The sequence below is a fragment of the Miniopterus schreibersii genome (assembly GCF_964146895.1).
Source record: "Miniopterus schreibersii genome assembly, chromosome: 1".
Lineage (NCBI taxonomy): Eukaryota > Metazoa > Chordata > Mammalia > Chiroptera > Miniopteridae > Miniopterus > Miniopterus schreibersii.
In genome coordinates this window covers 89,943,817-89,956,236 of record NC_138101.1, presented here as the reverse complement: position 1 = coordinate 89,956,236, position 12,420 = coordinate 89,943,817, and the positions used below count along the sequence as shown (strand labels likewise).

The window sequence follows — 12,420 nt, the reverse complement described above, 5'->3', positions numbered from 1 at the left end:
ACTGTGTTGATTATTAAAGCTCTATGATATGTGTTGAAAATGGGTAGAGTGATTTCTCTTACTTTACTCTTCTTTGTTGAGATTGTTTCAGTTAATTTATTTGCTTTGCCTTTCCATATAAATTTTAGAATAAGTTTGTCTTTGTCTACAAAATACCTAGCTGAGATTTTGATGAGAATTATATTAAATCTATAGGTTACCCTAGCTGGGTTGCTCAGTTGGTTGGAGCATCATCTCATACACCAAACGTGTTGTGGGTTCGATTCCTGGTCAGGGCACATACCTAGCTTGTGGGTTTTTATCCCCGGTGGGGGCATATATGGGAGGCAACCAAATGATATTTCTGTCTCACGTCATTGTTCATCCTCCCTCCCTCCCTCCCTCCCTCCCTCCTTCCCTTTCTCTCCCTCCCTCTCCCTCCTTCTCTCCCTTCCTCCCACTCTCAATAAACACATTTTCAGGTGAGGATTGAAGAAATAATAATTTTTTTTTTTTAAATCTGTAGGTTAATTTGAAGAGAATTGACAAGTCTTATAATCCATGAACATCCAATAAATCATGTCTCCATTTATTTTATCAGTATCCAGATCCTGTACATGTTTCTTTTATTGTATTTATTGGGGTGACATTGATTAATAAAATTATATAGGTTTTAGGTGTACAATTCTATAATACATCATCTGCATGTTGTATTGTGTGTTTGCTACCCCAAGTCGAGTCTCCTTCTATCACCATTTATCTCCCCACCCCCTACCCCCCACTCTCTTTTACCTCCCCCACCTCCTTTTTGCTCTGGTAATCACCATACTGTCGTCTGTGTCCATGAGGCGTGTTTTTTTCCCTCCTTAATCCCTTCACCTTTTTCACCCAGTCGCACAACCCCTCTCCCCTCTGACAGCTGTCAGTCTGTTCTTGATCTATGAGTCTGTTTCTGTTTTGCTTGTTAGTTCAGTTTACTAGATTCCACATATGAGTGAGATCATATGGTATTTGTCTTTCTCTGACTGGCTTATTTCGCTTAGCATAATGCTCTCCAGGTCCATCCATGCTGTTATAAGTGGTAAGAGTTCTTTCTTTTTTATAGCCAAGTAGTATTCAATTGTGTAAATGTACCAGTTTTTTCTCCACTCATCTTCTGATGGACCCTTGGGCTGCTTCCAAATTTTGGCTATTGTATATAACACTTCAGTGAACACAAGGGTGCATATAGTCTTTTGAATTAGTGTTTTTGGGTTCTTTGGATGTATTCCCAGAAGTAGAATCACTGTCATAAGGCAGTTCCATTTTAATTTTTTGAAGTAACTCCGTATTGCTTTCCACAGTCGCTGCACCAGTCTGCATTCCCACCAACAGTGCATGAGGGCTCCCTTTTCTCCACACCCTCTCTAACACTTGATGTTTGTTGATTTATTGATGGTAGACATTCTAACAGATGTGAGGTGATACTTTGTTATGATTTTAATTTGCATTTCTTTGATGATTTGTGACATTGAGCATTTTGTCATATGTGTCTTGGCCATCTGTATGTCCTTTTGGAGAAACATCTATTCAGGTCCTTTGCCCATTTTTTAACAGGATTGTTTGTTCTTTTGGTGTTAAATTTTATAAGTTCCTTATAAATTTGGGGTATTAACCCCCTAATCAGATGTATCATTGGCAAATATGTTCTCCTACTCAGTGGGTTGTCCTAGTTTTGTTGATGGTTTCCTTTGCTGTGCAAAAACTTTTTAGTTTGATGTAGTCCCAATTTATTTTTTCTTTTGTTTCCCTTGTCTAAGGTGATACATCAGAAAAAAATATTGCTGTAAGAAACATCTGAAATTTTACTGCCTTAAGCCTTTAATCAATTTTTAGTTTATTTTTTAATATGGTGTAAGAAGGTGATCTAGTTTCGTTTTTTTGTGCACATCTGTCCAATTTTCCCGGAAACCAATTTTTAAATAATTTAATATTTTTCAACACCATTTATCCCTTTTATGCCCTCTTTCACCTCCACCCCCCCCACACACACACAATTACCACACTGTTGTCCATGTCCATGAATTCTTTTTCATTTTTGCTCAATCCCTCTGCCATCCCCAACCCCCTACCAGAGCTGTCTGCCTGCTTTCTATATATAAGTCTGTCTCTCTTTTGTTTGGTAGTTTGGTTTCCAACACCATTTATTGAATAGACTATCTTTAACCCATTGTATGTTCTTGCCTCCTTTGTCAAATATTAATTGACTGTAAAGGCATAGGTTCTGGGTTTTCTGTTCTGTTCCATTGATCTATATGTCTGTTTTTTATGCCACTACCAGGCTGTTTTGACTACTGTGCCTTGTAGTATAGTTTGATATCAGGTAGCATGGTTGCTCCAACTTTGTTGTTCTTTCTCGAGATTGCTGTGGCTATTCTGGGTCTTTTGTGGTTCCATATAAATTTTTGGAATATTTTTTCTAGTTCTGTGACATACACCATTGGTATCTTGATAGGAATTGCATTGACTCTAATGATTGCTTTGGGTAGTATGGACATTTTAATGATGTTAATTCTTTCTATCCATCAGTGCGGTATATGCTTCCACTTATTTGTAATTCCATCTTTAATTATTTCAGTGTCTTATAATATTCTGAGTACAGGTCTTTTATATCCTTGGTTATGTATTGCTAGGTTTTTGTGTGTTTTTTTAAAGCAATTATGATTGGGATTGTTTTCTTAGTTTCCTTTTCTGATAGTTCATTATTGGTGTATAAAAATGCAACTAGTTTCTGGATATTTAATTTGTATCCTGCTAATTTACTGAATTCATTCATCAGTTTTAGTAGTTTTTTTGTTATTTGTTTTGTTAATCCTCACTCAAGGATATTTTTTCCATTGATATTTAGAGAGAGCGAGAGAGAGGGAGGGAGAGAAGGAGAGAGAGAGAGAGAGAAGCATCAATGTGAGGGACACGTCGATTGGTTGCCTCCCACACACACCCCAACCAGGGCCAGGGATCAAACCTGCAACCCAGGTACATGCTCTTGACCGGAAATTGAACCCTGGACCCTTCCATGAGCAGGGTAAGGCTCTAACTACTGAACTATGCCTGCCAGGGCTGTTCTAGTTTTTTGGTGGAATCTGTAGCATTCCCTGTATATAGTATCATGTCATCTGCAAATAATGACAGTTTTACTTCTTCCTGTCCTGTTTGGATGCCTTTTATTTCTTCTTCCTGTCTGATCACTGTGACTAGGACTTCCAGTGCTATGTTGAATAAGAGTGGTGAAAGGGGACATCCCTTTTTCCTAATCTTAAGGGAAATGCTTTTAGTTTTTGCCCATTGAGTATGATGTTGGCTGTAGGTTTGTCATATGGCCTTTATTATGTTGAGGTATGATCCCTCTATTCCCACTTTGCTGAGAGTTTTTATTATAAATGGGTGCTGGATTTTATCAAATGCTTTTTCTACATCTATTGATATGATGGTGTAGTTTTTATCATTCATTTTTATGTGGTGTATCACATTGATTTGTGGATGTTGTATCAACCTTGCATCCCCAGAATAAATCCCACTTGACCATGGTATATGATTTTTTTAATGTACTGCTGGATACAGTTTGCTAATACTACATTGAGGATTTTAGCATCTATGTTCATCTATGTTCTTTCTTTGTAGTATCTTTATCTGGCTTTGTAATTAGGATGATGTTGGTCTCATAAAAGTAGCTTGGGAGTCTTCCCTCTTGAATTTTTTGGAATAGTTTGAGGATAGGTCTTAGTTCTTCTTCGAGTGTTGTGTAAAATTCACCTGTGAAGCCATCCAGTCCAGGACTTTTGTTTATTCGAAGCTTTTCAATCACAGCTTTAATCTCACTAGTTGTAATAATCTGTCTATTCAGATTCTCTGATTCTTCCTTACTCAATTTTAGAAGATTTTATGTTTTTAGGAATTTATCCACTTCATCCACATTGTCCAGTTTGTGAGCATATAGTTGTTCATAATGTTTCTTACAATCCTCTGTATTTCTGTTGAGTCAATTGTTAACTTCTCTTTCATTTCTGATTTTATTTATTTGGGTTCTCTTTTTTTCTTGATTAGTCTGATTAAAGGTTTGTCAATCTTGTGTATCTTTTCAAAGAACCAGCTCTTGGTTTCATTGATCTTTTGTATTTTTTTTTTAGACTCTGTTTTGTTGTTTCTGCTCTGATCTTTATAATTTCCTTCCTTGTACTCACTTTGGGCTTTGTTGTTCTTTTTCAAGTTTCTTTAAGTGTAAAGTTAGATTGTGTGAGTTTTTTCTTGTTTCTTGAGGTAGGCCTATAATGCTATGAATTTCCCTCTGACGACTGTTTTTGCTGTATCCCATAGATTTGGGGTCATTTTGTTCTCATTTTCATTTGTTTCAAGGTATCTTTTGAATTCCTTCTTGATCTCATTGTTAACCCAATCTTTGTTTGGTAACATGTTGTTTAGTCTCCATGTCTTCGTGTGTTTTTCAGCTTTTTTCTTGTGATTGATTTCTAGTTTCATACCATTATGGTCAGAGAAGATGCTTGATATGATTTTAATCTTCTTAAATGTATTGAGATTTGTTTTGTGTCCTAACATGTGGTATATCCTAGAAAATGTTCCGTGTGCACGTGAGAAGTATGTGTATTCTGCTGCTTTGGGGCAAAATGCTCTGAAGATATTAATTAAATCCATCTGATCTAGAGTGTCATTTAAGGCTACCATTTCCTTATTGATTTTCTGTCTGGAAGAACCACCCATTCATGTCAACAGGGTGTTAAAATCCCCTATGATGGCTGTATTAGTGTTAAACTCTCTCTTTATGTACATCAAGATTTGCTTTACATATTTAGGTGTTCCTATGTTGGGTGCATAAATGTTTATAAGGGTTATATCCTCTTGTTGGATTGCTCCCTTTATCATTATGTAATGTCCTTCTTTGTCTCTTACTATAGCCATTGTTTTAAAGTCTGTTTTGTCAGATATTACTATTGGTACCCCAGCCTTTTTTTTCCTTTCCATTTGCATGAAATCTCTTTTTCCATCCCTTTACTTTTAGTTTGTGTATATCTTTTGTTCTGAGGTGGGTCTCTTGTAGAGAGCATATATATGGATGTTTTCTTATCCATTCAGCTACCCTGTTGTCTTTCGATTGGAGCATTTAAGCCATTTTCATTTATATATTTACTTAATTTTTAAAGGACGTTTATTAAAGCTGGGCACAAACAGGGGAGGGCCTAGGATAGAAGAAACAACAGAAGAAAGACTAGGTAGGGAAATGAGCCTAAGGCTGGGCTGCTTTGGTTCACTAAGAAGTCAGAGAAAAGGGGGCTTTGTGGACAGGTTCAGAAGGATAGCCCAAAGACAAACTGCCACTGCCCATTGCTCCCTGGTTGCAAGCCTTGTGGGGTCCCTTAAAGTTTAGGAGATACATGTCTGTGGGGGAAGAGGAGGGGAAAAGGAAAGATTTGGGCATGCTTCTGGGAGGGAGAATGCCCCTAAGCTATTTACGTTTAAAGTGATTATTGAGGCCCTAGCAATTTCCCACAGTGTCAGCCCACAGAGTGAAGGGTCTCTGGTTCGATTCCCCGTCAAGGGCACATACCTTGGTTGCAGGCTGATCCCCGGTTGAAGTGCTTTTGGAAGGCAACCAAGCGGTGTGTCACTCTCACATCGATGTTTCTCTCTCTCTGTCTCTCCCCCTCCATTCCACTCTCTCTAAAAATTCAACGGAAAAAATATCCTCTGGTGAGGTTTAACAACAAAAAATGATTATTGATGGGTATGTATTTATTGCCATTTTATTCTTTTAACTATGTTCCCAATTTGTGGTGTGTTGTTATTTTTCTTCTTCTTTTTAAAGCAGGCCCTTTAACATTTGTTGTAATACTGGTTTGGTAGTAACAAAATCCTTTAGCTTTTTTTTGGTCTGAGAAGCTCTTTATCTCTCCTTCAAGTTTAAATGATAGCCTTGTTCGGTAAAGTAGTCTTGGTTGTAGGTCTGTGCTTCTCATCACTTTGAATATTTCATGCCAATCACTTGTTGCTTGAAATGTTTCTGTCGAAAAATCAGCTAACAATCTTATGGAAGTTCCCTTGTAGGTAACTGTCTCTTGCTGCTTTTAAGATTTTCTCTTTGTCTTTAATCTTTGCCATTTTAATTATAATGTGTCTTGGTGTGGGCCTCATGTTTTCTTACGTGTATAGTAAATGCTTCATTTTCCTTGGAGTGATTATAAATGGTATTTTGTTTTTAAATTTGTTTTCTGCATGTTCATAATTACTATATACAAATACAATTACTTTCTTTGTGTTGATCTTACATTCTGATATTCTGCTGAAATCACTTATTAGTTCCAGTTTACTTGTAGATTTCTTGGGATTTCTACATAGTAAATCATGTCATCTGCAAATAGGAACAGTTTTATTTCTTCTCTTCCCATCTGTATTTCTTTTATTTCTTTTTCTTGCCTTATTATAGGAGCTAAAACTTCCAGTACTTTTTTGAATAAGAGTGGTGAAGGTTGACATCCTTGTCTCATTCTGCATATTAGGAGGAAAGCGTTAAGTTTTCCATCATGAGGTGTGTTAGTTGTAGAATTTCTGTAGATACACCTTATCAATTTGAAATAATTCCTGTCTGTTCCTAACTTGCTGAGAGTTCACATGAGTGTGTGCTGAATTTTGTCCAGGGCTTTTTCCACTTCAATTGATATGATCTTATGAGTTTTCTTCTTTAGTCTGTTATGGTATATTACATTGATTTTCAAATGTTTGACAACCCTTGCATTACTAGAAAATAATCCAGTTGTTTATGGTGTATAATCCTTTCTATACATTTTAAAATTTGGATTACTGATATTTTGTTGAGTTTTTTGAGTTCATGAGAGATATTTGGTCTGCAAGTTTGGGCAGTGTTTTGTGTTTTGTTTTTGGTACTGTGTTGTCTGGTTTAGGCATCAGGATAATACTGGCCTAATAAAATGAGTTGGGAAGTGTTACCTCCTCTTCTATTTTCTAGAATTGTATAGAATTGTTACCTCCTCTTCTATTTTCTAGAATCGTATAGAATTGTATTGTATAGAATTGGTGATAATTCTTTAAATGTTTGCTAGAGTTGTTCAGTTAAAACCATCTGACATTAGAGAATTTTTTTTTGTTAAAATAATGGACTATTCAGATGATCTTTTTCAACTTGATTGAGTTTTTAATGGTTTGTGGTTTTTAAAGAATTGGTCCATTTCTTCTGAATTGTCAAATTTATTTATTCATTTATTTATTTATTTAGAGAAGAAAGGAGAAGGAGAGAAAGATAGAAACACTGATGTGAGAGAACATTGATCTGCTGTCTCTTGCACGCCCCCTAACCAGGGATCACACCCAAAAACGAGGCACGTGCCCTGACTGGGAATCAACCTGCCAGAGGCAACCTTTTGGTGCACGAGATGATGCCCAACCAACTGAGCCACACTAGTCAGGGCTAAATTGTCAAGCTTATAAGGGTAAAGTGTATTCACGATTACTTCCTTGTTAGTATTTTAATGGCTGCCAGATTTATAGTGATAACCCTTATTTCATTCCTTCTATTGATGATTCATACTTTATTTTTGTCAGTCTTGCTAGCATTGCATTAATTTCATTGACGTTTTCCAAAGAACCAGGTTTTTGTTTCATTGATTTTTCTCTATTGTTTTCCTATTTTCGATGTCATTGATTTCTGATTTTATGATTATTTCTTTCCTTTTGCTTGCTTTGGGTTTATTTTGCTCTTCTTTTCCTCATACCTTGAGGGAAGGATTTAGATTATTGAGACCTTTCTCTATTACAATGTAAGTATTTACTTCTATAAATGTCCCTCTCTGTACTGCTTTAGCTTAATTCTACATATTTTAGTATGTTGTTTTCATTTTCATTCAGGTTTGTGTATTTTTTTTTAATTTCCTTTGAGACTTTCCCTTGACCCATGGAGTACTTAAATTCTGTTGTTTAGTTTTGATGTGCTTAGAAAAATCCATTTGATTTCTAGTTTCATTCTATTATAGTTGGAGAACACACTATGATTTCAACTCTTAGGGTTCTTGAGGTTTGTTTTAGGCCCATATGATCTATCTTGGTGAATGTTATATGTGCTTATGAAATGTATATTCTGTTGTTTAATAGATGGAGTGATCTATATATACCAGTTAGATCCTGTTGATTGTATTCAGATTTTTTATACTCTTCCTGGTTTTCTTTCTAGTAGTTCTATTAGTTGATGAAAAGGGTGTGAAGTCCTCAGCTATAATTGTGTATTTGTCTATTTCTCCTTGCAGCTCTATTAGCTTTTCTTGATGTATTTGGAAGGTCTTGTTTGGTACTTAGACATTTAGGACCTTTATGTCTACTTAGAGGATTAATCTTTCTATCATTGTGTAATTTTGTCTCTAGTAATTTTCTTTGCACTGATGCCACTCTTACTTTTTTAAACATTAATGTTTGCTTGGGATAAGTCCTTTTACTTTCGGTCTATGTATGTCATTGAATTTGAAGTGAGTTTCTTGTAAACAGCATGTAGTTGGGGCCATGTTTCTTTATCTACTCTGCCAATCTTTTTTTCTTATTGGTATATTTAGACCATTTACATTTGATAATTATTGATATGCTAGCGCTTAACTCTGCCATTTTATTGTTTTCTGTTTGTTTCCTCTGGTATTGTTCCTCTGTTTCTTTTTCTTTGCCTTCCTGTGCATTGCTTAAAAAATTTTTTAGGATTCTGTCTTGATTTATTCTTAGTACATTTGAGTGTATTTGTGTAGTGTTCATGATGGTTGCTCTAGGTATTACAATATACATGTGTGGCTGATCATAGTCTACTGGTATCAACATTTTACCACTTCAAGTGATTTCACTTCCATTTAGGTCCCTTTATATTCTTGACTTTTAATTATCAATGCCTTGAGTATCAGATGGTGTTATAACTTTTGTTTCAATCATCAAGTAAACTTATAAAACTTAAGAATAGAAGCATAATTTATAGTATACAGTTGACCCTTGAACAACACAGGTTTGAACTGCGTAGGTCCACTTATTTACATATTTTTTCAATAAATATGAACAGTACTATAAGTGTATTTTCTCTTCCTTATGATTGTAATTATATTTTCTTTTTTCTAGCTTACTTTATCATAAGGATATAGTATATAATACAAACAAAATACGTTAATTGACTATGTTATTAATAAGACTTCCAGTCAGTAGTAGGCTATTAGTTAAGTTTTGTGGGAGTTAAAAAGTTATGTGCAGATTTTCAACTGCCCAGTGGTCTGCGCCTCTAACTCCCACATTGTTCAAGGGTCAAATATACAAAATTTTTGCTGTTTCTATTGTTTGTTCTTCCTTCTTGATGCACCAAGATTCCTTATTATTTCCTTTCTACTTGAAGAATTCCCTTTAGCTAGTCCTAAAGGTATGTCTACTAGCAAGTTCTTATAGTTTTCATTTGTCTGAGAATGTCCTTATTTCCCCTTCATTTACCAGATATAGAATTCATGGTTAATGGTTTTTTCTTTCAGCACTTAAAAAAATGTCACTTCTTTCTGGCTCTGTGATTTCACATGCAAAATCTTCTGTCAGTCTAATTGGTTTTCTATAGGTAATGCATTATTTCTCTATGGCTACTTTCAAGATTTATCTTTTAGTTTTTGGAACTTCAACTATGATGCATCTTGGAGTGGATTTTTTTTAGTTTATCCTGTTAAGGCTCACTCAGCTTCTTGAATCTGTTGTGTGTATTTTGCCAAATTTGAGAAGATTTCAGCCATTATTTCTTCAAATATTCTTTCTGCTCCACACTTTCTCCTTTCCTTTTGTGACTCCAGTGATATGAATGTTGGATCTTTTGTTGTTTTCCCACCGATCCCTGAGACTTAATTCATATTTTTTCAGTCTTTTTTCTTTTTTTTTGTTTAGATTGGGTATATTCTACTGAATTCTTCAAGTTTAGTGACTCTGTCCTGTCATCTCCACACTACTATTAAGTGCATCCAGTGGGCAGTTGTTTTTTATTTATTTGTTTTATTTATTTTTTTAAAATATATCTTTATTGATTTCAGAGAGAGAAAAGGAGAGGGAGAGTGAGAGATAGAAACATCAATGATGAGAGAGTCATTGATCAAGCCTGCAACCGGGCATGTGCCCTGACTGGGAATCGAACCCTGATCGCCTGGATCCCAGGTTGACGCTCAACTGCTGAGCCACGCCTGGCTGGGCTGTTTTTTAATTTCTGTTATTTTTTAAGTAGAAAATCTTTCTTAAAGCTGATAGTTTAGGTCTTTAATTCATCTCTAATACTGAGCTGCTAATACAACACAATAGAGAATCACTTTAGCTAATGTCTCTAACTTCTTAATGTCTAAAAAAAGGTTTAATGAATCAGAAAAACTCAAAGACCAGGTCACCCATCCCTATGGAATTGTCTTTTCTGCTGAAAGAAATACTAGCAACAGCATACAAGTGGACAAGCCTCCTCAGCTGTGTAATTCAAATATATCATAGTTTGAATTATGTGCAAACTGCATAGGCTACCACAGCTCTTAAAACCACCCAAATAATACCAGCTAATTTCTGATATTGAAAATTATACCAGTGATAATGAAATCAACACCATTATTACATCCCTTTTCATTTATTGATAGCTTCAGATTTTCTGTTATTCACATATGTGTATTTTGGCATAATGCCAGTGCCTTTCACAAGCTTCTAAAAACAGCTTCCAAACTCTATCCAATTTTGCTTTAAGCTAATAAAATTCTCACCTTGTGCCAAGATGTTAAATGTTATTTAGTGTCTGTTAGTTGGAAAAGGCAGCCATCTAATTCTTCACACTCTTATTTCTGCAAAAACAATGATTCTACTTTGATCACTTTTCCATAAGTCTAAAGAGACTCTAATCATCCAGAGGGAAGCTTTCCTTTTAAAACTTTCTACTGCTTAAATTCTTTATGCAAATCATCAATTAGCATATAGCCTAAGGTTACAACCTCACACCCTTCTGGCCTCTACAGAAGTACTCTACAGGGCTCCAAATCAGACTGCAGAGGGAGAAGTATGCATTGTTGCCTTTTGTTCTCCCAGAAAGTTATGTTGTAAGTCAAAAATCAAAAAGTTAGCTTAAATGTATGGATATTTGTTCTAGGAAGTAGTTATCTGATGTTACCTTTGTTCTTTAGAACTCCAGTGGTAAACTTACTGACTTCCTGAGCTTCTACACACTCCCCTCCACAGTCATGCACCACCCTGCTCACAAGAGCCTCAAAGCTGCCTACTCCTTCTACAACATTCACACAGAGACACCTCTGCTCGACCTCATGAATGATGCGCTCATTATAGCCAAATTGGTAAGCAATTCACTCATTTTTGTTCTGTGTTTTTCCAAATATGTGTGTCAAACTATATAAAGCACCTTACTTTATTTTCTTCCACGCAGGAAGAATTCATTTGAGTTTTTGTTGGTTTTTTTGTTTTGTTTTGTTTTTTTACTTTTGACCATCATTCAAAGGAAGAATTTTGATAAGAGTTTCTTTTAAACTTCAGTGGCTATTTTCATCATTAATTCTATTGCAACTTAATCAAAAAGACATTTTGTATAAAGTAGATACTTTAAACACTTACATAAGAATACATATAACCCTTAAGAAATATAAGATACATGATCCCATAATATAAAGAAAATACATTAGTATTTGTTTTACAGTGAATAATTAGCAACAATAAGTTTTTTGATTCAAATAAATGGGTCTCTGAATTTTAAAATTAAAGGGATTTTATTTTTATAGGGGATTATTGATAAAATTAAAAGAATTTAAAATGAAAGGAATTTAATTCAAAATATGCCTTACTATATTTATATTATTTTTTATTTCCTAAATGTAATAGTTAGGATAGTTATTAAATTCTTGCTACAAATAAATGTTTTCCTTTAAAAAGAAATTGAAATCAGTAGATAGATACTTTTCAGTGTAATTACTATGAGAAAATATTCATGTGAATTGGGTACAACACATCAAAAATGTCTTCCTTGCACCTACTAGTATTTGATCATTGATTTTTTAACGACAGAAACACCCATTACTGGTAGATCCCCAAATCAACATTTTCCTAATTCTTTGATCCCATTGCTCATTTTCAGCTACTTCCCCCAAAAGGCCAGTAATAAGTTATTTAAAGTAAAATCCCTGAGAAACAGGAATTTATATGCTGCATCTAAATCACATTTTGCCTAGTATTATCTAAATTTTAAAGACATTAGATTTTTACCATTAAGTTTTACTAAATTTATTTCCCATAATCAGCCCAAGACAAATATACTATGTAAAGTTTTTACTTTTGTCTCTTGGCTCTAACTTGAGCTGTCACAACTTAGACCAGTAACTAACAGTTCTAGAGATGGAGCCTTCTAAAACAGGAACA

The 12,420-nt window shown here is 34.9% G+C and overlaps 1 protein-coding gene across 7 annotated transcripts in view; it reads left to right on the top strand.

The window, feature by feature from the left end:
- Nucleotides 1-12,420, top strand: part of NMT2 (N-myristoyltransferase 2) — a 64,050-nt gene that overhangs the window by 48,122 nt on the left and 3,508 nt on the right. For 5 of the 7 annotated variants that reach the window (XM_081154276.1, XM_081154275.1, XM_081154274.1 and 2 more), the window contains one exon: nucleotides 11,181-11,348. In XM_081154276.1, coding sequence (XP_081010402.1) covers nucleotides 11,181-11,348 — 168 coding nt within the window. The remainder of the gene's footprint in view (nucleotides 1-11,180; nucleotides 11,349-12,420) is intronic. The other 2 variants (XR_014000021.1, XR_014000022.1) reach the window with 1 other exon arrangement.